We start from the raw sequence: 26,793 nt of genomic DNA, 5'->3' as shown, positions 1-26,793 counted from the left end.
TCGAGACAAACTTTTTGACAGCAAAACATCTGTCGACCATAAAATCTTACATAGTGTAAACAAGAAAGGTGAATTTGTTCTAAAGTTCTGTTTCTGGGAATATGACAAGAACCATAAAACATTACAAAGAGCAGTCTTAAAATTTGTCAATGACAGACTTGTTGACAGAGATGACGCCGATTGGAAAGATGAAGTCCAACAAAAGTTCTTAGAATGCAAAGAAGACACATGCGCTGTTCTTGAAGATGAAATAGAAAACAGAATAGATGAGCTATTAAAGGACAAAGAACTTTTACAGAAATATGGTTCTGAGAAATTTGACATATCTCCACCAGAAAAGAAGAAGAGAGAAAAGAAAGTAGAAGAAGAGAAGAAAGAACCAGAGCCAATTCCAGAGAAAAAGAAATTTGACATGTAAAAATAAAATTTTATTTTTAGAACATTTCTGGGTCAATGTCAATGTTCTCTTCCTCTTTAGGAGTAAACACTGGCTTAGACTCTAAAATCTTTTTACCCAATTTACCTTGAACTTCTACAACTTTAGACTCATAATATTCATAGTCGTCTGTCTTCTTTGGTTCATAAGGTATAACAAGTTTGTATGCTTTGCCTTCTTTAAGGTTTGAGAACCTTCTGTCAAAACTTTCTTTGACTGTTAACAAACCTTCTATGTCTAAGTCTTCAAATTTCGCACCATTTTTAGTCACAATAGCAAACTTAACTGGTTCGATGTTCCAAACTTTGCTGAATGAAGACTTTTCAAAATGGTAGAAGTAAACATTCAAATATGTGAATGGGTCTAGTTCTTCTTTAAGTCCTGACATGTACTTGTTTACTGAAATATATTTCGTCATCTTTTCTATCGGATAAAAAAATATTTTTTTTTAAAATTTACTCAGAAAAAATTTTCTTTGTATATACACCATTCTGAACATCTAAAAGACTTTTGACATTTGCCAAGAATGTACGTTTAGAAGCTGCCATATAACCATATTCTTGACAATATTGTTTATACGAATCGTACAATGACCTTTCATCTAATGACACAAAGTCAGTTTCATCTACGAACAGTTCATAAACACTCTTGTTTGCTTCTAACAATGTTTGTCTCTCTTCGGTATGTGGAGTTTGTCTTGGATTGAACTTAGAAATATCTAATGTCATGAAATATGAGAACAAGTGGTTGTAAAAGTCAGATGTCAAAGTTTCTGCTAAGTCGTCAAAATATTCTGTATCTTGCATATGAGAATCTGACGTTCTGACAACTACATATCTTCTGTCAGAACTTTCTAACTTCATCAGAACAGCATTGTTTGAAACCATAATGAAGTTTGCAACATTTTCACAAACTCTTTGCTCTTTATACTTTCTTTCAACAACTCCAACTTTGTCTGTTATAAGACTCTTCAAAGCATCTGAGTTCAAAACTTTTGTTGTATCTATACTTTGAAGTTCATTGCAAACTATAAGTTTCATATTCTCAATTGAAGAGTTAAATTTACCGCAGATGTTTTCTAAGTTTGTCATATTAGGGTTCGAATAACCTTCTAATAGTTTGCATAAGATATCTGTAAAGAATGTGTTCTTACCTGTTCCTTGTTTTCCAATTATAATGAGAGCAGTTTCATTTTTAGCACTTGGATGTTGTAAGATGTTTGCAAACCAACATAAGATATACTCATAAACCTTTTCGTTTCCATTGCATATAATTTCTTTGACATGGTCTAACCAAGCTTCTATAATATTTTCTTTCCATTCTACTTGTTCATATTTATATCCAGTGAAGATAGAATAGAAGTTTGGAGAAGGTGTATAGAACTTTATACCTCGAACTGAAAAATCTTCTAACTTTGACAATAAGATATCCCAAGCATCTAACATCTTCATTCCAACTTGTACAACTTTTATTTTCTTAAGTTTCTGTCTACATTCTTGTTCTGAAACTATTGTCGCTTTAGGTTTGTTAAAGACTACATCCCATTCTTTCATAACATAACATTCTGGGGCAGAGTCAACATAAATGACTAAACGTTTCAAATTCTCGACTGCTTTGTTATAGTCTCTAAATGGACACATATTTCTGAATGCTTGGAAGTCATAAAAATCCGAAACATCTATTCTGTACATTTTTATAAAAATAAAAAAATAATATTTTTTTATTCTTGACTTTGTTGTTCCATTTGTTGCATTTGTTGTTCTTGAGCTATTTGTTGTTGAAGTTGTTCTTGTAATACAATACTTTCACCAGTTGCATCTTCCAATTCGAAACTTTCTGCCGTCATTGACAAATACATAGGACATAAAAGTTTTACAGGAACAAAGTTTGCGTCAACTAATGTCAACGTTATACTTGCCAAAGTGTTTGAGTTCACTAAGGTTGAAAATTCTGCATTCGAATGAACAATAGGCAAACCAGCAGAGAAAGTATTGTTTAAACGCATAAGTATCTTTTGGTCATAATAGTTTCTGTCGACATTCGAATAACACTTTGAACCTAAGTTTGAAACAATATATAAGATTGGTGTGCTTAATGTCAATGGAATAGACATTCCTTGTATGACACCTTTTCCTGTTATAGGAAACTGTTGGTAGTAAAAACCAGAAATAAGTTTTGTATTATAGCTCATATCGTTTATAGTAAACTCAGTCGGACATCCAAACATAATGAAACCTGCTCTAGTTGCAGCACATGTTACACCCGTACTTAAAGTATTAAATAAGTCAACAAAACCTGTTGGTGGTATATCTGAGTAAGTATCTTCAAAGGAGTATTTTTTACCATTCACAACAATAAAGTCTTCTGGTGTCAAAAGAGCAAAACAGGCTTTAGTCGTCATTGTGTTTAAGGTTAGTTTACAATATCGTCCTTGAGGACTTTGTAAGTTTGTTGTTATAGAATTATATGACTCAGGGTTTTTAGTCGTAATTGTATAAACCATTATGTCTTCTGCCATTTACTTAGCAAATAAATTTTAATGAAATGTTGTGGTCGTCAAATATTTTTATAACGTCTGGGAAACTATATTTTAAGTTCAACGTTTCACCTCCTTTCATAACGTATATCTTGTCAATGACATTATATGAAACACCACAGCAACTAATGTTGAGTTCTATTTCTTTGATGTTTATATCGTCTGCCTCTGTCAAAAGTTTCAATAGTTCTTTCAAAACTTCATGAGGTGCAATGACATATGAGTTCACTTTTACAGGGTTGTGTTCGACCAAATTTAACATTATACTTAAAGCTTGACAAATATTCTCCTGAGTTTGAAGTTTGTCTTTCAGTTGTTGGTAGTCGTTTCGAATATCTGCAACAGAACTTAAGTCTCTGTTAACTTCAGGATATGTTGGTTCTTTTACAGGAACAATTGTTATACCATCTTCGTCTTCGTATGGTTTCCCCACTTCAACATCTCTGTCTTTGACATTGACAACAACACTTTGACTGTTTGTTTGAGTTGGTGAATTTAACTTCACATCTGCCACTGCCATTAAACCTTTTGAAACACTTACGCTTCTATTTTTCGGAAATGACATTTTACTTAGAATAAAAAGATGGACGTATTCGGATATCTTATTGAATTGAAGCAGAACAAAGTTTATACTCACAAACAATACAAATACATTGACAAAATAGTTCTTTACACAAACAATGGAAAATGTTATAGAATAGCAGTCTTTGCTGAACCTAAATATTTTCATAAAGCAAAGAAAGTTGGTATAACTGAAATGGTGAAAGTTCTTGAAGCAGACAAAAATATAACTTCAAAACTGACCGATATTACTAAAGGAAAGTTTATAATACAATATTATGTCAAAACTGGCGTACTATCAATATTTGACGGAGAGAAGTCAGTTCAAGAACAACTTACTGACCTGCTGCCAAAATCTGCTCGATGGAAGCTGTCGTTATGCCAATCTGAGGAGCCCCAGCAGGTTTCATCGAACGAATCTTCAAAAGAGCATCTTCCGTGAAAAGTGCTATTGGTTTTGTAAACTTCTTTGCTCTCAATTCATCTGGACCGTCTCTGTCACCAGTATATTGTATTTGAACTGTACCAACAGTTGAAATACCACCCATAAAGTCTTCTGAGTCAGCAAATGGAATGCCAAGCCAAAAGTTTGAACGGTCTCCATTTGTATATTGAGTTTTTTGACCTCCTGTATGAGTCCATACTTTCACATATGGCATAATAGAACTTTGCATTTCAGGGTTAATGGTTGTTGTGAAGTTGTTGTTAAAGTTCATAGCATCTAATGTCAAGTTGTATGACCTCATATCCTCAACTGTAGAATATTCTTCTCTTGGATAATATTTGCCATCTATGTTTATATGATATTTAATACCAGGGTTGTAGAAACAAGAATAGTCATTTATAGTTCGTCTGAACAGTACAAACATAGTATCTGCATGTTTCATTGCAGTTGTTAACGCAATATCTGTTCTTGCACCTGCGGCTCCTGGATTTTGGTTTCCAACTTCACCTGCAAAGTCTTTGACAGATATTTGAGTTAGTATACAAGTCTTGGGTATGGTGGCACTGCGTTCCACCATACCCAATACTTGTGAATTTGACACTTTACAAAACCGTTAACGTATATTTTACAACATGAACGCAAAAACTAACTTAACCTTAAATATTTACAAAGCCGCCAACAATTTCACCTCACTATCGTTCTCACTAACAACTTCACTAATGTTCTCATAAATTTTCCTCAATATCTTCATCATCAGTGTTAACCCTATTGTAGTCATACTTGAAGCCATAAACTTTCTCTAACTTCTTAACGTACAATTTACATAACTTACCTTCGTCATCGTATGGTTTAATGATATAACTATTTCTATCTTTATAAACAGTCAATGAAAAGTCAACTGGTCTCGGATGTATTTGAAAGAACATGTTATGCTCAGGAAGGAAGAATAAATGTTTAAATGTATGTTTGTTATATGTTTTGATTTGTATGAGTTGCTTTTGTTCTGTCATTACATCCAAATAAAATAAAAATAATTTTAAAAAATAAAATAAAAAATAAATGATATCACCACCCTCACACGTATGAAAACATAGCACAAAAATAAATTTAGGTGAAGTGGTGAGATCTAACCCGATTTCTAACCCGATTTCTAACCTCATTTCTACCCTGTTGAATTCATTGCTTTATAACTCTCTTCCTTTATCCAACTCTTCTAACTTCTTCTTAAGTTCAGCAATGTTGTCCTCATGAAGTTTAATCTTTCTCAAAATTCCTTCTTTATCTAATGGTTGCTTTATCTTTCTAAACTGAACTCTACCATCCTTCATAGTATGAATGTAAAAACCTTCTGGAATAGTTCCTGATTTAATGTATTCTACCAAAAACTTTTGTTTCATTGCTTCAGTGACTTTAGTCGTCATTTCAATCAAATAAAAATTTTAATATTAAATAAAAATAACGTTATTTTTTCAGTAAGGAAACGCAGGAGTTTTACGATTTATTTGTGGTGTAGGTTCTGGTTTAAATGTTGGAGTCGGTTTAGGAGTTGACTTTTGAACAGGAGTTTGTATTCCATAGGTTCAGGAGTCATTGAAGGTGTTGTTTGTGAAGGCGTTGGTTTTGGCGATGGTGTCGGAGTTTGTTTAACTTCAGCTACTTCAGTATTATTTACAACATTTGCTTTATTTCTTTTCAACATCATTACTGCTCCTGCTGTAGCTAGCAAACCTAGTGGGAGACCATATTTATATAAGGACTTGACCAAATGCTATTTTTGACAGGAGCTGGTGGAACACCTAACCTTGGTGAGACTGCTCTTTGCCATTGTGCAGCTCGTAAGAAATATTCAATAGGTGCTCCATAATCGTTTGGTAAAGTTTGTTTCATAGATGGTGAAGGTTCACGAGAGCTTGATGAAGAACTCATTTATAAGCTTTAAAATAAACGTTCATCCTTTATTCCTCACTGTCGTCAGTTGCTAAGTTATAGTCGTCAAGTCTTATTATTGGTATGCCTGACTGTCTTACTTGTATTGCAAAGCAACAATCCCTCATAAATCCAATAAGTGGCTTTGGTACGTTTTCAGTTGCTAGTTCAATAGGTCCTTTAACAGACAATTTGTATGTTATTGGAGCAGTAGATGTTTGACCTTGCTGGAAGCAAAAGTCCACTTCTGTTGGAAAACCACATAAGAAATGTGTGTTGTCATAGCTATCCCATTTATGTTCCACACTACCATCATCCACCAATGACCTCATAACATCTTCATTAAATCCAATCATATCATTGTTTGTATTGCAAGCGTTCGCAACCATTTCATAAAATACAGGTCCATATGATTTTTCAGGTTCTGCAGGCATATTTCCATAAGCTCCCATGGAAAGCTGAAGATATTTAAACTTAGGGTTCTCAAAATTAACATAATAGTTGTCTTTCTTTCTAAATAGTGCCCAAATACTTTTAACATTAATAGGCGTATAAGCTGCTGTAAATGTTGCACTTGAACTATCTGTATTCTTTGAGAATGAACCGTCCATAGGAATCCAATCCATAACTTTAACAGGAAAACATAAAGCCTCGTTTGTATAATGTTCTACAAGTTCTGTATAAATGTTAGGGTCTAAAGAGAATGACTTTGGATGAATGAAACATTCATTAAAATCCATCTTTGTTCGAAATAGTTGCTGGGTTACAGTTGTAATAGTAACTGTTCCACTAGCTTCTACTGCCTTCGTTATCATAGTGAATGGTTCATTCCATGGAACAAATTTATTTGTCGGTGGATTTGAATCTGAAGCAAATGCAACTTTAAGAGTTGGATTGAAAGCAATGATATCATTTACAGATATAGATGTGCATTGTAATGCGTCGCTACTGAACTTTACTTTAAGCTGAATGTTACCAGCAAATGCAGGAATAAATCTTATAGCTTCTAATGGTAAAAACTTTCTAACAGGAATTCTTAAACGAAGCTTAAAATCAAATGATTTTCCTGCTGTAATTGGACCACTAACAATTTGTCCTGTTCTGCATGTTCCCGAATGACTCCATACATCTTCATGTCGAGTCTTTGAGAAAACATCTACTTTCTTTATTTGTTCGGTAGTTTGTGAGTTTGAAGTTATATATGCTTCTTCTCTTGCGTTGTCTTGAGAATATACGATACGACCATTTGCAAGGATTTGATATCCAGCAACTGCATAGAAAGCGTCATCGAAACCAATCCAAAATCCTGGTGGGTTTGTTTTATTGGAACCTGAACCAATTTCTTTATCTGCAATAAATTGACCTTCCATTTTATACGTAATGAATGTATTGTAAAGGTCCAACATATTTTCACCAGGAGGTGAGAGATTGAATGTTACCCATGTGTTATCTTTAGCAGTTCCAGGTTGTGATGGAATCTTTGCGTCAGAATATTTTCTATTAGTGTCACCAATTTGAACTGCATTGTCTATGATATCGAAATATGAGCGAATCTGATGAATATGCTCTGCTGGAGTAAATTCGTTTAACTGTTCGTTCTGCATGTATTTACTTCGATAAAAATATCTATTTACTTCATTATTCTCACTCTTCTTCTTGGCATTCGTGGTGGAAGTTGTTTCTTGACATTTTCAATGAACTGTACATTCTCTTTTGTCTCAACTTCTTTCACTGGTGGGTCAGGGTTCTTTGACTCGGTTTGTTTTTCAATGAAATTCACGAACTTTGCAATAAGCTCTTGGTTCGTTATTGAAAGTACATCTGGCTTCTTTTCTTCTGTTCTATTGACTTTTCAGTTTGAACAGAAGGTTTTATATGGCTTCGTGCTTCACCCTTGCCATACACCTTAATGTTGTCGCTCTCTGCATTCGCTAATGGAACCTTTCTTTTTCTTACGTATATTTTACCATCTTTACTCTGACTTACATAATAGAAAGGATGTTGTATTCCTCTTGCGTCATTTAATATAATAGACTCTCGCTCTGATTTTGACAAGCTCATTTTACATCGGTTAAAGTTTTAATTTTGTTTTTTATCTGCAGTCAAATGACTCAGACAAGCCCTACGGACAAGACCCAAGGGGTCATAGATGTTGAAGCATTGAAGAAAGAAATTCGCGAGCAAATTTTATCCGAACTGAAGGAACAAAAACAAGAACAAAAGCCAGAGAGACCAAAGAGAAAACTTAGTGAAAAACAACTTGCTGCATTAGCTGCTGGAAGACAAAAGAACCCACGTTTGCTGGCGAAGAAAGCTAGAGAAGAAGCTGAAGCAAAAGCTAAAGAAGCTGAAGCAAAGAAAGAGTAAATGGTTTATTTTTATCCGAATTAAATGTATAGACAAATACCTTTATCTGTTGCGTTCAGTAGTGAAAACCCTGACGTCAAAATAAAGGGGAACAGAGTAACGTTTAAGTTTCCAACAGACTGGATTGTGAACATAAATGAAGAGAAGTACATTGGCATAACATCTATGTATATAACACGTGCATTTAGAAAGGACTTTATACTTCAAGTCGAGATAGAAAATGACGAACAGTCTTTAAGCGCCAAAACATTCACATATACAAATACTTTAAAGACGATACAACTTTACAAGAATGTATGATTTCCTTCAATGAAATGTTCGAGAAAAAGTTCAACATTGAAGTACAAACTTTACAGCCTTTACGTGAGTTTTTTGCACAACTGAAAGAAGAAGGTAGTCAGCCACAACTTATAGACTTTCATTATGAATTTAATGAAAATGAAGATGGAACACATGATTGTCAGTTTGTTATATATTCACCATTCAATGAAGTAGCTAAGAGAAAGAAAATCCATTACGTATAAGATTTCAAATCTCTGAACCAAGTGATGATTTCAAGAATGTTTTTCAAATTATGATGCAATGCTTCCGAGGAAAAAATGAATTTTCAAAGATTGTAACACCGGCATTTGGGATAGAAAGCAACTATATTATATTCAAACTTAAGTAAGGGAGTTGAAATGAGTTCATTGGTCATACAAGAACTTCACCACTTCCTAACCCTAAATTACTATAAATTAACTGGCTTCAATCGTGAGTTTTGGATAGACATGTTCTCCACTCATGACCATAACTGCCCAGTGTTCTTACCTCCAGACCATAAGGACTGTCTCTACATTGAAGCACAACTCTTAAACTCTACCATCGCAGTATTGTAAAATCTACGCTAGCTTTATTTTTATCACGAATGACCTCATTTCTGACAAAAATAAATGACCTCATTCATGACCTCATTGCTGACAAAAATAATGACCTCAGAACTTCAACTTACGAATAAAGCTTGTTTTAGTCGTTATTGAGAAGTTAAACTTTTCAGCAAAGCAAGGACTAGAAGACTTACATAAGTCAAATCCAAATCTCTTGACCGTCATAAAGTGCTTTATATAACTTCATAACACTGAACTCAGAGTCTTTGTCAAATTTTCCTTGCGGAACCATTAACCTTTATCTTCATCATAGAAACACTGAACAGAGTCAGGAAACATTTCATTAGCGGTTAAAGCAATAACATCTTGCTTCACGCCTTTCATTCTGCAGTGAAATGCAACTTCATTTAAATCGTTAGTGAGTAAGTCTATGTAGGTCTTCTTTCCACAAAATATTGACTTGTATGCTAAACTTTGTTTTCCAGGTGTTATTTCTGCGAAGTCACTATGAAACTGACCAAGGTTTTTACCAATGAGAACTCTTCCATAACGTTTCTCAAAACTCTTCAGCTAAACGAGGGATATCTTCATTGTAGAGATGCATACTGTCCGTATCGCTATAAAAGATGTCCATTCCTAAGTCCTTCAGCAGTACAGAATACTTCACACATTATTCTCTTCGACATTGATAGAATATTTACACCAAGTGGACAGAAGTTAAAGTGTCTGCAAATGCTTTTCGTTAGCTTGAAAATAGTTTTATCTGAACCATCCAAACCTTCGAACTTCACTATATGGTTGTAGTTTCTGATGGCATATCTTATAGCATCTTTTGTCATTTACTATGGTTATTTTTGACTCAATAGGAGATAGAATAGTTTTGCCATAAATACTGTTCAGAATGAGCTTTATATTTTCTTGCAAAGGATTTCCTTCTTTCTTATACTTTAACCTTAACTCAAACAACTTCTTTACTTCATCTCTTATTCTAATATCTCTGTTTCCATCGTAATAGTATCCTTGCAACACATCACATTGACACCTTGATATTTTATGAGGTCTTGTAATGTTATATGGTCAACATACATTAAACAGCAAGTGTTTGAACTTCTGGGAACGTTAAGTTCTGGATTTAGTTCAGGTCACAAACTATTAAAGGAAAGGTCTATGTATTCCAATCTCTGTTATCTTAATGAGAACAAAGAAGCCAGACATAAACTTTTCACCAATGGGTTCCTTTTGGTCGTCATCGAATAAATGTCTCATGAGATACTCTGTGCTTAACATCTCATCCTTCATACTTTTGGAATTCCTTCTAAAGTATAAAGTCTTGCTATAGCTGATGGATATAATGAACAGCGTCGAAGTCAGCAATGAGTTTCTTTTTGCTCTTTGTTTCAATGTTATCTGACAACATACATCTTCCACCTTGAATGCATCTCGAAATAAATTCTCTTGGTTTATTTGAGAGGTCATATAAATTTCCATTCGGGAAGTACACTCTGTTCTCAAATAATTTGTTAGCAATTGAACAAATACTAACGTAGTCATAAACGTTTAAATCAAACTCTTTCAATAAGTCATTGCGGAACTTTACAAAACCTTCTCTTAAAATTCTTACATCTTGTTTGCAATAAAATGTGCATATTTTTCTAAGTCGAAGTGGTTTTCATCTATTCTGCAACCTTTGATGGAATCTATGTTTTTCATAAATGTATCTGCATCCTGGATAAACTTACATGCTTCAGAAATGACACCAGTTCTGTTGTCATTTGCTAACAAAGTACTGCTGTAGTAGTTATATGGAAATACTTCTTTCGGTCCTGTTTGTAAGTTAAACATAGCAGGAAATAGTTTAAGCTTCTTATTTATACACACTGTAAGAGTCTTTTATAATAATTGCCCTTCCTTTATATAAGCCAGTTATTTGCATTGTTCGTGAACCTTTAATGATGGGAGTTCCTTTCACTTCTGTCATGTGTCTTAAGATGAATTTATATCATAGCTGAGGTTATGGAATATATTAAACTCTTGTCAGGAAGTCGTTCCAAAAATTCTGTTGCACAGTTCTGACCCCAAATGCTTTCACTCACTGAACCATCTTCACTGTCGTAACATATGTTAAAAGCTTTATGAAAGCCATCGGTACTACACTCAAAGTCAGCAAAGAAAACGTGCTCAGGAATGAACTTGCACTTATTTTTATTTACTTCTTTTGACTCTGCTTTCTTCTTCAGTTGTACACAATACTTTGGAGCATATGTCAAATCTTTAAATGGTGCAAGGTTCTGTTTATATAAGTCAGTCGTATATGTGAAAAGTTCTCCATAAGAAATAGGTTCGAAATATTTGCACTCCCACAATGTTTTCATAACATCCCATAGGTGTAGTTCTATCATAACGAACTACATATTTGTTCTCTCTCTTTGTATATATTTTCATCTGTTTCTCAATGTTCATTCCACCACACTCCTTCAAGATTTCTTTGTAATTTCTGACGAAGTATGTTGTCATTGGAAGTCTTTCGTTTAGCATGTAGTGGTCTTCAACAAGAAGTAGGTCAATAGTTCGAACAGTTTCACATTCTTTTGGTATGTATCTCTTTATTTCATTATATCTTGAGTCATTGAAGTAACCAATGGTAACATTAAATGCTAACTGTTGCGTCAGAAATTTCTTGTACTTTACTTGAGGAAAGTCTCTAACACGAATGACTTCTCTCATGTGGTCAATAGTTTCTTCATTTACTCCAGCCTGAATGCAAGCATAAACGAAACAATTGTCTTCTGTCATAAGTGTTGCAGTTCTTTTGTTCAGTTCATTGAAGATTTGGTAGCGTTCAAGATTTATAGGTAATGTGCAAGATACTTCCAGAACTGACGCTCTTCTTTCTTATAAAACTTCTTTTCACCATTATCTTTCCAAAAGCTTTCTATAAGTGCTGGGTTTCCTGTTTGCTTAAGAGCTTCCAAAATGGCTTTCTGGTCATTTGTCAGTGTGCTTTCATCTCTATATGGTCTCTTTTTTGGTTTGCCTTTCTTACATCTGACATCGTTAACCTTCATATTCTGTTAAATCATACATCTTTATTTCAGTAAGATTCTTTATGTTTGTCAAGAAGAAGTCATAGTGCATTTCAACATACCTGCGGCATTTGCTTCTATCTCTGATATAAAGTTCTCCTTCAAGAGCTGATGTAGTAATGTTCCAATATTATTGAGGTTTAACGTAGAACATTCATACTTTCCACCAAGTTTATAACATACCATCCATCTCTGTTGTGAGTTTATTTTAATCTTCTCTAAGAGTCTCATGAAAACCTTACCGAAATGTTTGTGTAAATTTCTCTGTTTGGTTCATCTAAAGCTTCGATGTTAAAGTCAATGAGTCTATTGCCTGACTTCACATTTCTCTTCCTATTCTCTTCATCTTTCTTTAACCATCTCTCACCTTCTTTTGGTTTGTCGTCAATGGAACGAATGACATCGTTAGCTTTGCGAACTTGTTCTATAGCACTTTTAAACATCTCTCTTCTCTGTTGTTTCAGTGTGTCGTCTCTTCTTCTTGTTTCACCAACGTTTGCATTTGTTATGTCAAACATTTCTCTTCTTACTTCATGAGGTACTGAACGTCTATGATATAAGTCAATAGCAACGTCATTTAAAGGAAAAGTTCTTGCATGGACTTTCGTCCTCGCCGCGTTGCGGCTTTATGAACTCATGAATTCTATCATAACTTATTGCACCATTATAGTCATTGAGGATGTCAGCGAGTGCTTTTTGTTTGTCGCGTAATGTTTTGCAACATCTATGTTAGCTTCTGTAAGAAGTTGTTTTATTTCCGAGTGTTCTAACTTAGACAACTTCGATACATCTTTAGTAGGAAATAAAAAAATATTTTTTGAAAAAATTAGATTAGATTTTTTTAAGTTATTTTTCAAAATAATTTAATATTTTTATTTTAATGAAACACATGCAAGATTGCAAGTTCTTTTCATACAATGCTCTCGCTACTGTCATCAAGAATGAGTTCAATGGTGCTTCAAACGTTAATGTTATCTTTAACAAGAATTTGTGAAAGAATCTAAGTTTGGTCAGTATGTCAGACCATTAGCTATCGTCATTGACCGCAAACGTTATACTTCACAAGAGTTAGCAGTAGTTTTGAAACAAAAGGGTTTCTTCGTGAATGTCAAAGATACTCATTATACTGTCATAAAGAACTCTAACATTGACTTCTTCAGTATTGCTATGAATCTTTCCGAACAGAAAGAATATAAGAAGGGTGAAACAAATGTGAAATATTATCCTTCATCTCTGAAGACAATAACGAACAAAGATGTTATACAGAAATTCTTACCAAAGGTTGAAGAAGCTTCAATTGACATTGACGAAGGAAGTGAAATGGTTGAAGAAATTGACCCTGAGCTATTTAAGCAAAAATATATTTTTGGTTAGTCTTCATATCGATATTTTACAACAATTCCCCAATGTATAAACTTTTCATACGCTTTTTCATAAGCTTTATATACCTTCAGAAATTTTGCATAATCTTTAGAAGCATTTAGATATTGTTTAAATGCTTTATATACCTTCAGAAATTTTGTAATCTTTTACATGTTGTTCGTTCTCTTCTTCTGTCATGAGTTCCGAATATTCTAAATTCATGTTCTTTCATATGAGATAAAATTTTATAAAAAAATAAAATTAGCTTAGATTTTTTTATTCTTCCTCTTTGAAGTTATCGAAATATTCTGTTATTTTTTTCCTTCAGTAATGGTAAGTCTTCTTTGAAGGTAAATTGTACAACCTTTAATATCATAGTGTGTTTGAGGAAGAGTACTTTTGACAATTTCCTTTATTTGCTCATTCGGTGTCATTGAAATCGGTAAGTTTTCACGATAGAACCAGTTTCTGTCAGATTTATATATTTTAGCGAGGTCATAAAAGCTCTTGTTGTTTCTTCTCACTAAATGCAACATACACATATCTCTATCTTCTTCTTTCTCCATCTTCAGCGTAAATCATATACTTATAGCTTTTTTCCTTTCCTTTTGGTACTGAACGTGGTATTCTTTTCTGTATGCTTTTGTCTTTGGATTCAATGACTTCATCTTTTGCTTGAAGTTTCTTTTCCATCTCTCCACGTTCTGCTTTATATAGTTCATCTAACATCATGAAAATATAACAAGCATAACGAGGTGAAGCCCACATTGCTACAGCGTTTACTAAAAGTCTATGAACATAATAACCTTTCAAACCAGGTGCCAAATTCTTGCGATTTTCGTACGGAATCTCTTCTCTCGGTTTTCCGAGGGAAGCAATCATATGAGGAAATTCTTCTAAAAGTTCTTTTGTCTGTTGGTTTCAAACCAATGATATGCTTGCTTTGTAGAACGAAGAGCATTCATTATACTTTGCATTTGGTACATGTCATCTTGACTGAACGAATGAGACGTAACTGTTTGTTATACTGTATGTATTCGTATTCTTCATTTATAGCTTCATGGACTATAACTGTTGTTGTGTTCTCTGATGTTGTCATTACTGTCTTTACATACAAAATAAAAAAAACTAACTTTATTTTCTGACTTTCACAAAAGACAAAAATAAACGCTTTACATGTATTTTTCAGCAACTTCGTCAAATAATTTATAGCTTTATCTATCTCATCTACTTCAAACGTTTCTTTACCTTTCGTGGGAGCACCATACATTTTCTCAAACTTTTCAAGTAGTTCTGTTTCTGCAGCTCTCATATCATTAACGAACACAACCTTGACTCTATTGACTGTACTGGCATATCTTTGAGTTATATTATATGTTCTTCCTATCTTATATCTTTTTGTGTTGAAGTCCTTCGGTTTCTGAACGATATAAAGTAAGCCTTCACTGCAACGTTCCGTATCGAATGAACCATAAGTTATGAAGTTATATCCAACAACTGGGTCTAACCATAACAAAACTATTGGTATAAGACTTTTGTCTATAAGATATGCTCTTGTTCCATGAAATGCTACTGATATCATAAGCTCAGGATTTCTTGTCAAAATTTTCTGAGTTGAAGCATTTCTAACCCAGTCGTTTGTTTTCTTTCCAGATGGAGATATAATGTCTGACAAAGAATATTTGTTGTATTTCTTTGAGTATCTTACGTTTAAATCACCTATTCTAACCACTTTGGTGTCATTGTCTATCTTTCTAACTGTTTCAAACTCAATGTTTGTCATTACTGTCTTTACATACAAGATAAAAATTTTTCTTAGAAAAAAATTAGCGTTATTTTTCTAACTAATGAAATTCATGACATTTTGACAACATAGTGGGATTAATGCAAAAATAATGTTTATGTTAGCATGTTAGATCTAACACGTTTTCTAACCACTTTTCTAACATCGAAGAAAACTATTTACAAGCGTTTTACATGGTATATGTTGCGATGGTTCATGACTTTAAACAGTTTTGTAGCTTCTATTTCTTCACGAAGGATATCAAAAATTTTAACTATGCCGAAGGTTTCTTTATATTTCTTCTTGACATCAGATAATAGGAAATCGTCAGCAGTTGGATAGTTTTTGTTCAGAAATGCTAACATGTCCATTTTATCTTCTGCTGGTTTCTCTACTTCTTTCTTTAAGTCAGCATAGTCGTTTCTCATACGTTCTATCTCTTTGACGGAGTAGTTATATTTCCTCATTGCTGCTTTACATTTTGAACATTGCGGATTCATTTTTGCGTTATACATTGAAATAAAACCAGCTAGAACAACTAAGGCGTCAATGGTTTTCTTTAACTCAAAAGCTGCTGGTTTTAACTGTTCATGCCATACCTTACCTCTTCTATCTTTATCTCTTATCTGCCATACACATTCAGCAACTAATGAAACAAAGTTGTCGTATGTCTTAAACTCCCCAGATTTATATATGTCAGAGATGTTCTTATATACCATGTCGCAATCTTTGTCCATAACTTTATGGTTGCAATGATATCCTAGAAACTCATAGTTTACTTTACGTATGAACTTCTTTATTTCTACTGAGTCAGTTGGTTTCACTTCTATTTCATCGAATTCATGAATAGTGAGCTTTTGTTGTTGGATTTCAGGCAATTTGGGTAAATGGTCAATAATATCCTGCATGTCATAAAGATACTGTTCATTTGTTTCATCTTTCGCACTACAGTCTAAATTACTTGTTAAAAGTTCTTGCTTAATTCTTTGTATTTCTGTCTCAAAAGTATATGAAGAAGGAATGAAGCTTTTCATCTCTACTAACATAGATGTTGAATTCATAACTAAAGAGTTTGGTGAAGTTGTTGTTTGAAGTGTTGTAGAACCTATTGTTGAAATCATATCTTTACATACAAGATAAAAATTTTTCTTAGAAAAAAATTAGCGTTATTTTTCTTTCATAAGGAAATGTCAAAAATTCATGATTTTCGAGAGTTTTAGACCATGTTAGAAAAGTGGTTAGAAAACGTGTTAGATCTAACATGCTAACATAAACATGATTTTTGTTCATGGACTTCGTCCTCGCCGCTTCGGTCTGAAAGACCTCAGGACTCAAAGAGTCCGTTTGCGTCTTTATGTTAAAATAAATGGTACCCTTAATGATATCATGACTGTTCTCGTTCATGTCTGATTTACATCTAATGAAAAAGTTTAGAAGAATTTTCTTATTCTTTCTGGCTTATTTTTGTCTTTCCAGTACTCCCGCTCTAATGGTCCCAGATGTGTTGGCTTTGACTCTCTCAAGTTCTTAGATGGTATAACATCTTCAACGCCTCCTTCATATCTTACTTTATAAGTGTCATCGTTTATGTTATAGTTAAGTATTTCAATAACCACTCCTCGCTTTGCTTCGTCAATGGTTTCAGCAAGTTTGCCATTACTACTTTCGACTAATTTATGACGAGGATAAAACGCAATAGAGTCGTCAGCAGCTTTTATAAGATATCCATTACCTTGCGTAGAGTCTACGATATAATAGTTTCGACTTAACCTTAAACGTTTCTTTGTCAACGGTTTGTCGTCAAGAACTACACGAACTTTTGTACCAGAAATGAGGGTAAATTGTGTTGAATTTCTGATATTTTGTGTTTGGCTTCGTTGCTTTTGTATATACTTTTCTTCTTGTTGTTGTGTCATTGAATTTGGTGTATGTCCTGTTGTAGAATTGTTGAGGAATTATAACTTCGAGAAAATGTTTCATTGTTTCTTCGGTAAAGTCTCGCTCTTGATTTAAATCTCTGAGCGTTCTTATGAAGCGATTAATGATACCTAAAATATTATGGTTATGGTCTTCAGTAGTGTAGTGAGTTATGTTATGCTTAATGAGAAATTCTGTGATTTCGTTGCTGAGGTATGCACTGTCTTGGTCTGATGTTAAAGTACTTGGGTTATGTTCTGCTACAAACTTTTGTAAAACTCTTAACACTTCACGAGTTCCTTTATTTCTCATTATATACGCAAAAGCTTTGCGAGTGTTAACATTTATGAAGATGAGGAATGGTTTATGTCCTCCTTTTCTGCTTTGAATGAGAGTGTCAAATTGGTATGCGTCGGGAGTGTTGGAGTAAATTGGTAAAAAGTAGTCGTAAGGGTTTATTTTTGTTTGATGTACAACATTTTTGTCAAAGAACTTTTTAACTTCAGCTCTGTTAGTAAATCCCCAACTCTTTGCAGCTTCATTGAACTTCTTAAATGACCTCCATGGATGTTGTTCGAATACTTCTTTCAAGCTCATTTATGTAAAAATAAAGATTTTATTCTAGGCTCAAGCGAGTTCATTGAACGCGGTACCATGCGAATATAGTCACAAATGGTGGCATGTAATCTTTACCCGAGCCTGTTGGATTTGTTGTGAAAGTGTGTGAATGATTTCCTGCGGTTCCACAGAAAATACCTGCGCTTGAATCTACTGGGTCACTTGAAATATCATATCTATGCATTCCCTGTCTATCCGAACCTGCTGCAAGATTTGTATAACCTCTTTTTGTTATTGAATGTGAATGACTACCTGTTGTGTTTGTAGTTCCTGTATGAGTGTGCGGTGGAAGGTTTGCTTCTTTAATTTTCTTCGAACCACCTGTTTGCTTTGAAGAGTTCGCACAATAGAGGAATTTATCTACAATCTGTTCCCACGTACCAAAACCTAAAACACTTGCTGGATTTGTTGAGTTCATTGACGTAAAATAGAGCCTATAGGATATATGGTTTCAAGAATCTGGGCCTTCATTGTTAGAAGTTCATGTTTAACGTTTATAGTTTTATTGCCTTCTACAATATTTATATTGTTTGTTATTAAACCATTAGGAAAAGTAGGAGGATAAATTCTTTGTTCTTGTACAGTTGCACCGTCTCTTCCTGTTTTTGTTACTATTTCGATGCATGCCTTAATTTCTTTAATCTTGATTGTTTGAAATTCTTCATGCACGTGCTCTTTATCGGCTTTTCCATTAAGCGCAGCATTTACTTCCGACTTCTTTGCATAATTTTCATCTACATAAGTTTTGTCGGCTTTCTTATCTAACATTGCTGGTTGTTCATATGCTTCAAAGTTTCTGGCATGATCTTCGATATTCCTACAACTGTTATCTAAATTGTTTAGTGTATCTTTTACGCTTGTACTTGGATTTTCTAAAGGTGCACTTGAACCAAGGGTATAGTTCAATATTATGTCGTCTGCTCTAACAGTAGTGAAGGATTTATGTGTATGGTTCTTGTCGGCTTTACTGTCTAATGTAGCTTGAAGTTCATTTATATCGGAGATGTTGTGTTTATGAGATTTCAAAACTTTGTTCGTTGCTTCAAGTTCATCTTTGTCAGCTTTACTTTTAATAGCATCTTCAAACGTTATTTTTGACTTAACTCTCAAAGTAAATCTTGGTTCAACTAATACACCGTTAACATTGAAAGTAGAGGCATAAATTTCATCGTTATAACTAAATGCTTCTTGTGCTTTACCTATGTCATACTGTACAGTACAGCTTATGTCATAACCTTTAGCACGAATGAATTTATATCTTCTTTCATTAACATTTTTTGTCTTCACTTCATCACTTCGTGTTAAATATCCATGGTAGTCCGTTATAATCTGTTCGTCTGAAGTTATATAATGAACGTGGTTCTTGACTTTATCACTCAGAGCTGAAAGCTCATTTTTGTCAGCTTTTTCGGCTAATTTCTCATTCACTTCTAATTCAACTCTTCCGCCAGAACTCTTATTATCATTAATCTTTTTCATTAATTCGGTAATTACGTCATAAAGACTATATTCTGTTTTCGGTTTTGTAAATAATGAGTCAAAATTTCTTTTCATCATTACATCGCTAACATTAATAATATCACCAATTCCTTTTTCATTTATTCTCTTCATTAATTCTGCAATAATGACGAATATATAATCTGTTAATTTATTCTCTTCATCGAGGGCTATAGAATGTTTTGAAATTGAATCATTAACTCCTCTAAATAAATCAATAACTTCAGGATACACGTTTTTAATGTCTCGAATAACCCGACCAGTATCCTGTTGTTCGTTCCCATAGTCGTTGTTACGTGGTTTTATATCTCCAGCCATCATCAACGCATCCATAACCGGAGGGTTTGTTGCTATCTGTTCGAAAATCCGTCCGTTATGTACAGTATATCTAAATAATTTCTTTGTGTTTGTTAAAACATTTGAAACAAGTCTTTTAAAACCATCAACAAAATTTCCTGTTTCACCTAATGTTCTTGCAGCATTTACGAGCTCACTCATTCCCGCTTTTGACCCCAAAAACGTCCATATTGCGTTTATTTCACTCTGTATAGTTGTCCATTCAGCAAAATTAATACCCGCATTCGCTAAGCTGAAAATGAAATTCAGTGGATCAAACTTAATTCCACCTTCTTTTTCAATTTCAACGAACTCACTAACATGAGATTTTAAATATTCTTTCGTTAAAATTGTCTTCCCTGATGTTATATTGTTGACGGAACTATCACCGTCAAAAGTTAACGAATTCAATTTCGTCGTTGATGCTTTTATTTCATAGCTAGTTTTTGGCTCACCTTCTTTAGAAGCATATGAAACATTAATGAATGAATTATATGTATTCATGAATGAGTTAAAATCAATGATTTTCATTAATGACGCCTTTAATGATTCATTTACTGTCGAATCCCTTAAAGCAATTAATGAACTGTCATGGGCTTCGCCCTGGTCGCTTTGCGACTTTATGAAAGGTACACTGCAAACCGTTGAGTTTGGATCAAATGCCATAGTTGGTGCAGGAATATTAATGATATAAGTCATTAAATCATTAAGTGACGTAAATAATGTTGTCGTTTTTGATTTAATTTCTTTAGCATCTGTTATATATGGTAATTTTATTTCTGTAGTTTCTGAATTAAAGATATTCGCTAAAATGTTTTGTAAACTGTTTTGAACAGCTGTGTAAACCGTTGAATCCGGAACTCTTACGATTTCACCATCCTTAATAAAAGGCATTGTACATGGCGTAGTGCTTGGGTCAAATCTTTCGGGATTATAATTCAACATATATTCTAACGCTTCATGAACAGACTTATATACTGTTGTGTCGTTCTTCATGACAACTTCACCATTTACAATGAATGGCATAGTGCATGGAGTTAAAATGGGGTCAAACTTTTCATAGTCCTTCCATGTTATGTATTTCTCGGTATTTCCATCACTGATAACAATATATTTGTCAGTAAGTGTGAGAGAGTATTGACCAAAATATAAACGTTTAGCTCTGTCAGCTTCATACGCATATGCAGCTATACTCATATTTTAATGAGAATAAAATGTTGTTCTATTTGCAAAGTACAGACCCAAACGAATACGGGACAGTAAAACTACAAACAAACTTAGGTCTACAGAATGAGCCACTTGCATTCAGAATGGTTGACTTTAATACTATTGCTTCATTCGTTATAACTAGACGAAACAGATTTCATGGAGCTTGAAATAGATGGAAAGAAGCACGAAATAAATTTCACAATAATGTAGAATATAAGATGGAAACATTAGCTGGAGTGTTAAATGCTCTCATAAATACTACAATAACAAGGATAACGGAGAAAACTTAATGAATGTTAAACTTATTGCAGGAGTTTTGAAGTTCAGTTATGCGAAAGAGTTTAAGATACCAAGAATGAGTCATAGAGTACAACTTTTTTGGGAGCATACCATAGACATTTCTTTGAAAAGTGTTGACAAAACGATTGAGATGAAATCTGTTCCATACGTATGTTATGGCAATTGTTTGTACATTGAGTCAAAAATAGCTAATGTCACAGGTATTTCAGGAGTTTAATAGTAAAGGTTCAGTAGAATATAAATCCTTCTGTTATGAAGTAAATTCAATGTTTCATTCCAAACGTTCCTGTCATAGCAACTCATTTAGGTAAATGGGTTCGCATTAGTCCTCATAATTTGAAAAGACATGCAATTCAGACTTGTTGACTTTCAAGGAGAGCCTGTAGAACTGAAGGCACCAGTGCGAATGACTGTTGAAGTTGACTTTTTAGAAAATATTAAATGCAACAGCTTACAAGAGAACTCAGAGCTAAAAATATAAAGTATGAATGTTATGTATTAGGTCATGAACTTTGGTTGTTGCTGTTTGATGAAACAAATGAGTTAGTTATGTCAGTCAAGAGAACAGAAAAATATTGTGTTAGTGAAAACTGCACCAAGTCAATAAGATTAGGTTTGCATTATGAAGATGAGTTCGATACTGTTGAAGAAGTTTTGGATAGATATTACAAATTGCTTTAATTTACTAAAACATATTTCAAACAAAGCTTATAGTAGGGCTGTACAAGATTTAAAAAAACATTGCCGGGTTACCGTAGAGGCCTAAAAAAATCGCGCCTCGGCGGCAAGCCGCCTCGGCATTAAGAATGCGCATCTAAATTTTTATATGTCCTTCTTTCTTTTATTTTTCCCTTCCCTTTCTTTTCTTTTTCTTTTTTTTCCCTCCTCTTGCTCTCATTTACCTTTTTTTCCTTTTCTCATCATTTTTCAAAATTTAAAATTTTTATCAAAAATCTTGCCTATAAAAGCAGACTATGGAACCTTTTAATGCCTCTTAATCAATATTATACAGCATAAAGCATATTAAATGAAAGTAATTACGTATAAATTTATTTTATTATCTTATTTATTAATTCTTTAGCATGTATTGTTTAATATTAACTTTTCTGTACATTAAATATGATATCTCCAAAGTATGAATGCCTTGTAACGAAACGAAAACTTAATTTTATGTTGAATATTTGTCACAAACATTAGATTATTAAAATATATGTTGGATATCCCTTAGTATGAGACTTCATGACTCTTGTTGTCTAACGTGAGCTTTGGATTGCAAGCTCTATGGTTAACGAACATAAATTAATTGTAAAGTTTTCAAAAATTTTCATCGTTTCTATCAGCATCTATTTTTCCTTTAAAATAATATATTTGTATGAATACAATATTTAGTAATTTTTTTATTTCCCATAATTTCATTCAAAATTTCAGAAAAAATTAATTTCTATTCAATATTATTTCAGCTTCAAAACACTTCATTCTTATAGATGTTGATTCACTAAAGTGTGATTCTATTTATATGAGGTAGGGGCATGAGGCTCGGCAAGTCTTATTGCTTTTTACCTCAATTTAGGTATTAAATAATTATAATGATTCATAGTGGCCGCTGCTGACTGGCCATCAGCAGTCCCCTGGCCAAGATTAATATAATTATTTAATACTTATCCAGTTTTACATCAATAACAACAAAGCTAATCAATCATCATTCAGAAATGCGGGAAATTACTACTAATATTAAAGATTGATAGACATTAGGCTGGCCACCTTCTGTCTAATATCTTTACGAATAAAAATAATACTTTTTAAAACAAATTATTTAATAAATTTTATTAAAAAACAAAATCAAATATCAAATTGATCATCATTCAACTTGATGAAGAAGCGGCATGCTACATATTCTTCTTTGCATGATTCGTTCATTGAATTTCTTGTCTTTCGCAATTCAGATATTACACGTTCTACATCTGCTTCACTGCACGAAAGTGACATCATCCTTTTTCCAATTGGTCTTATTGCTTTTAGTTGCTTTATGCCATTCATGTACCAAAACTTGCCATCATTTTGAGCAAGATGATGACCATTTATAAGATGGGAATCATCTTGCTCTATGAAGAAATCGTAAGCATCACTCAATTCCTTGGCTCTATCGTCTTTATTGATCGTTGGATCAACTGTTGATTCGGCAATTGCTCTTTGTCTGAGGATTGTTATCATGAATGTGTATAGATCTTTTATCTCTTCATCTACAACATCCCAGACCAAGGAATTCCTCGAACCATCGGCATTTGTTTCGGCTGCATGATCGTCGTTAAGCATTTGTTCCTCTTCTGCTTGCTGGATCTCTTCATCATGCTCGGCTACCTCGTCAACACGTTCTGTTCGTTCTTCTTCAAGGATTTCGCCGAGTTTCTCAAATGTGATCTCGCGATTGATGATCCTCAGGGAAGGAATCGTTGGGACTTGCACATCTTTCAACTGCATTATAGGTGGATAGCTTGTCTTTCCTCCAAAACCCTTCTTGTCTCTGATGATCTTCCTTGCTAACGGTGTAAAGCCGAAAGCAAACCGAAGCAAATCAATTCTACCATATTCTTTCATATCATTTTTGAATATTGTAGTGATTGATCGGAGAATCTCTTCACCATCTGGCGTTAATCTTCCTGCCATTTCATCCAACATCCCTTGGCACTGTTGTATCATCAGGAATGCATAAGCACCCATGGACTTGTTGGATTCCAGCCATAATTGAAGTTGCTTTAATGGCTTGAATATCATTAAAGCATCTTTAAAGAGTGGAGGAATTCCATCACGTGTCCATTGTAACTGTTCACGTGTAGCTCTGGAAAGGGATAGTGGAAGATCTCCACTTCTTAAAGCAGTATTAATTGTTTCCAGATTATCAAAGATGAAAAACAGAGTATCATATATGTAGAGCCAGCGAGTTTCCGGGATTGATGGAACCCTGATCTTGTATCTCGCTCTCATATCGTGATTCTTAAAGATAATGATAATCTGGTGAACTCTATTCATCAGTTCATTCAACAATGGACATTGCTTACGTGCGTGGACAATAGCATTGTTCAAGACGTGGTTAAGGCAACGAATGTACACGGTTTGTAAGCCAGGGAAAAGGGCTCCTTCTGGCCTCCAGTGGCAGAGTCCTTTAACCTGGGCTGGCAAACCATCTCCGACTACTCCAGCTACGTGGTTTTTATTAACCTTAAGAGAATCAAACCACGTATGGTAGTCCTCGTATGTCCAATTAGTCGAAATTGTTGTGTCGAAGAATTGGTGGCGATCTGTTTTGCCTGGATTGCACACACAAGAGAATAGACCATGACGGCTGCCGTGTGTTCCGCAGTCCAGGGAAATTGAGAAGATGCGGAATTCCTCGCAGAACTTTAGGCCCCGAGAGGAGTCTGTTTTGCCTAAAGTAATCAATGCCTCTCTGACACCGCGCCGTGTGAACTCAATGTCTGGGATTGTAAAGTTGATGCCCTGTTCGCGATTGACTTTATTTTTAAGCCATTTGGCGAAGCTCTCTAGGAAGCTTTTAAATGCTGGCTTCATTGTGGCATAAAGGCTTATATCTAGGCTCGCAATAAGCCTGGCAATGATCTCTTCTAACGAAGGATCATTACCAGAGCCAACTGCTTGCTGAGTATTCTCAACTTGGTGCTCAGCAGGAACGTAGTTGGGCATTGGGAGTAAAAATTTGCACTTATGATCTTTAAAATCATTTTTCCTGCTTTTTTTAATGCATCGCACGAACTGCCCTTGAACTAATGTTTCACTACATTCGGCACAGTATGTAAAGAGCCTTCCTTTGTCTGATTGATTAGGCTCATTCTCATAATAGCCGATCGTAGTGAAACATTTTTTCCACACTTTGTTTCCAATGTTTCAGGAGTTGGTGGATATTTCGTCTTCTTAAATGGAATCCACTCATCATATACATGAGGATCCCATGCAGTCATAATAAAAATAAAGCTTTTTGAATATATTCAATTTTTAAATGATATTTTCACGGGTTAAATATAAAATAAAGAATAAGATGTAAATTATTAAAATATTTAATTTTAAATTTTGAACCCGTGATAAATATTTTTTGCATTGTTATTAATAATGAAAAATAAAGCTTATTTCAATGAAAATTGTTCTGCAAATTTATTTCACTTTTGACCTCATTTTTTCCGTAATTCAATTTTTTACTTTTAATATTTTAGATCTTCATAATATCATTTGAAAAATTAACCATATAAAAAAGTCAAGTTATCAATTCACTTTTTCCGTAATTCAAAAATCAAAAATATAAATAATATATCTTTTTATCAAATATTATTATTATATTCTATGAAAAATGAGGTCCGGAAATTTTGCGGATTCCCGTAACTCAATTTTACGGAAAAAGTGCAGTAAACTATTCAAAATACGGAAAAATTGGTGTAAACTAATGATTTTACGGTAAAATCACGGAAAGTCCCGGAAGAATATATGTGCCTATATGAAATTATACAAAAATGAATCAAACGCATTTTAAAAGATTGTTCTTGTATTATAAATGCTATTCGCAGATTTATTTGTTGAAGAAAATTACCAAATTTTTGCCGATTTACAAAAAATGATTTACAAAGCATATTTTTATAAGGCTTTAAAAATCTTTAAAATGTGACCGGTGACGGAAATCCATGGTAACCAACCGCGGTTCCCGTTTGGAATGCCATAGCTTATAGTAAGTAGATAGTTTTGTATACTCGTTCGAATATTTATACTTAAACTCAACTCCTGGAGTACCTGGTGTTTCAATGATGCGGATGTTACCTATTTTCATGAATATTGGAGTTTGACCACAGCATTCGATTTCAGGGTCGAGATAGTCAATGACACATTGCTTTCCTGTTATTCGTGATATAATATTTTCAAGGTCCTCCTTTGTTAGAATTATTTGGTTCTTACTTATAAGATTTGTCAAAAGCTTCTTATCGTCTTTGAGTAAAATTGTTTGGTATAACTGAAGAAGGTAATGGTCTACGTTATCTGAAGGATTTGTTTGAACATTTGTGTAAGGGTTGTCGTTGGCTTCTCTTGAAAGAACTTGGTCCAGTGGTGGATACTCTAACTTAACATCTGATGTAGTGTTAGCGTTTGAAGTTGTGTTTAAATTCACCGACTTAAGGATGGGCACTCATTAGGGTGATGAAAAAAATCAAGTCTAGCAAAGTCAATATATTAAAAACAGTGAAGACTATTATATAGCGTTATAGTGCACAAGCTCAAATATTTAGTGATGCATTTCTCGAACTTATTTTATTTATAAGTTAACCTTGAAACATGAATTTTAGTATATCATGAGCATATTTTTTCTAATTTTGCAATACTTATAATATCATACCAGGATTCATGTGGAAGTCTAATATTTGGTATATAATATTCTTACAATAAATGTATTAATTCAATTATATTCAAAATGATGGGTCGCAATTTTTACTGAAATTGCAAATTTAATTTCAACAATGAAATTATTGTTTAAAAGAAATAGCACAACAGCAAGATG

General features: G+C 33.7%; 11 protein-coding genes and 6 pseudogenes across 17 annotated transcripts, besides 5 other annotated features; 2 read left to right on the top strand and 15 right to left on the bottom strand.

The window, feature by feature from the left end:
* Positions 1 to 4,510: part of a mobile genetic element that runs on past the window's edge.
* TVAGG3_0253830 (uncharacterized protein) lies at positions 110 to 418 on the top strand (the record flags this gene model as incomplete). The annotated part of the gene is made up of 1 exon (XM_051228141.1): positions 110 to 418. A coding segment is annotated over one exon (309 nt), but the record flags the coding sequence as incomplete, so codon positions are not given.
* On the bottom strand, positions 435 to 854 carry TVAGG3_0253820 (protein of unknown function, DUF4108 family; the record flags this gene model as incomplete). Its single annotated transcript, XM_051228140.1, has 1 exon — positions 435 to 854. The coding sequence occupies one exon, from the start codon at positions 852 to 854 to the stop codon at positions 435 to 437; it is 420 nt and encodes a 139-aa protein (XP_051113126.1).
* TVAGG3_0253810 (Poxvirus D5 protein-like family) lies at positions 892 to 1,323 on the bottom strand (the record flags this gene model as incomplete). The annotated part of the gene is made up of 1 exon (XM_051228139.1): positions 892 to 1,323. The coding sequence occupies one exon, from the start codon at positions 1,321 to 1,323 to the stop codon at positions 892 to 894; it is 432 nt and encodes a 143-aa protein (XP_051113125.1).
* On the bottom strand, positions 1,586 to 2,127 carry TVAGG3_0253800 (uncharacterized protein; the record flags this gene model as incomplete). Its single annotated transcript, XM_051228138.1, has 1 exon — positions 1,586 to 2,127. A coding segment is annotated over one exon (542 nt), but the record flags the coding sequence as incomplete, so codon positions are not given.
* On the bottom strand, positions 2,157 to 2,954 carry TVAGG3_0253790 (uncharacterized protein; the record flags this gene model as incomplete). Its single annotated transcript, XM_051228137.1, has 1 exon — positions 2,157 to 2,954. One exon carries the CDS (start codon positions 2,952 to 2,954, stop codon positions 2,157 to 2,159), a length of 798 nt encoding a protein of 265 aa, XP_051113123.1.
* Positions 2,959 to 3,492, bottom strand: TVAGG3_0253780 (protein of unknown function, DUF4106 family; the record flags this gene model as incomplete). The annotated part of the gene is made up of 1 exon (XM_051228136.1): positions 2,959 to 3,492. One exon carries the CDS (start codon positions 3,490 to 3,492, stop codon positions 2,959 to 2,961), a length of 534 nt encoding a protein of 177 aa, XP_051113122.1.
* Positions 4,511 to 5,176: a terminal%2Cinverted (terminal inverted repeat of Maverick-1C transposon ID:TVAGG3_0253580).
* Positions 4,511 to 26,793: part of a mobile genetic element that runs on past the window's edge.
* On the bottom strand, positions 5,448 to 5,904 carry TVAGG3_0253760 (annotated as a pseudogene). Its single transcript has one exon. A coding segment is annotated over exon 1 (457 nt).
* On the bottom strand, positions 5,934 to 6,293 carry TVAGG3_0253750 (uncharacterized protein; the record flags this gene model as incomplete). Its single annotated transcript, XM_051228135.1, has 1 exon — positions 5,934 to 6,293. The coding sequence occupies one exon, from the start codon at positions 6,291 to 6,293 to the stop codon at positions 5,934 to 5,936; it is 360 nt and encodes a 119-aa protein (XP_051113121.1).
* Positions 6,306 to 7,274, bottom strand: TVAGG3_0253740 (uncharacterized protein; the record flags this gene model as incomplete). The annotated part of the gene is made up of 1 exon (XM_051228134.1): positions 6,306 to 7,274. A coding segment is annotated over one exon (969 nt), but the record flags the coding sequence as incomplete, so codon positions are not given.
* Positions 8,011 to 8,271, top strand: TVAGG3_0253730 (uncharacterized protein; the record flags this gene model as incomplete). Its single annotated transcript, XM_051228133.1, has 1 exon — positions 8,011 to 8,271. The coding sequence occupies one exon, from the start codon at positions 8,011 to 8,013 to the stop codon at positions 8,269 to 8,271; it is 261 nt and encodes an 86-aa protein (XP_051113119.1).
* Positions 10,873 to 13,010, bottom strand: TVAGG3_0253720 (annotated as a pseudogene). Its single transcript has one exon. A coding segment is annotated over exon 1 (2,138 nt).
* On the bottom strand, positions 13,947 to 14,547 carry TVAGG3_0253710 (annotated as a pseudogene). The gene has a single exon. A coding segment is annotated over exon 1 (601 nt).
* Positions 14,755 to 15,083, bottom strand: TVAGG3_0253700 (organellar and viral DNA polymerase type B; the record flags this gene model as incomplete). The annotated part of the gene is made up of 1 exon (XM_051228132.1): positions 14,755 to 15,083. A coding segment is annotated over one exon (329 nt), but the record flags the coding sequence as incomplete, so codon positions are not given.
* TVAGG3_0253690 lies at positions 17,029 to 17,879 on the bottom strand (annotated as a pseudogene). The gene has a single exon. A coding segment is annotated over exon 1 (851 nt).
* Positions 18,040 to 20,237, bottom strand: TVAGG3_0253680 (annotated as a pseudogene). The gene has a single exon. A coding segment is annotated over exon 1 (2,198 nt).
* Positions 21,957 to 25,964: a mobile genetic element.
* TVAGG3_0253670 lies at positions 23,082 to 23,646 on the bottom strand (annotated as a pseudogene). Its single transcript has one exon. A coding segment is annotated over exon 1 (565 nt).
* TVAGG3_0253660 (ribonuclease H-like family) lies at positions 24,208 to 24,941 on the bottom strand (the record flags this gene model as incomplete). The annotated part of the gene is made up of 1 exon (XM_051228131.1): positions 24,208 to 24,941. A coding segment is annotated over one exon (734 nt), but the record flags the coding sequence as incomplete, so codon positions are not given.
* Positions 26,415 to 26,793: part of a mobile genetic element that runs on past the window's edge.

Source organism: Trichomonas vaginalis, chromosome IV (genome assembly GCF_026262505.1).
Source record: "Trichomonas vaginalis G3 chromosome IV, whole genome shotgun sequence".
Classification (NCBI taxonomy): Eukaryota; Parabasalia; order Trichomonadida; family Trichomonadidae; genus Trichomonas; species Trichomonas vaginalis.
The sequence above is the reverse complement of the archived record's forward strand: the minus strand, read 5'-3'. Positions and strand labels throughout refer to the sequence as shown.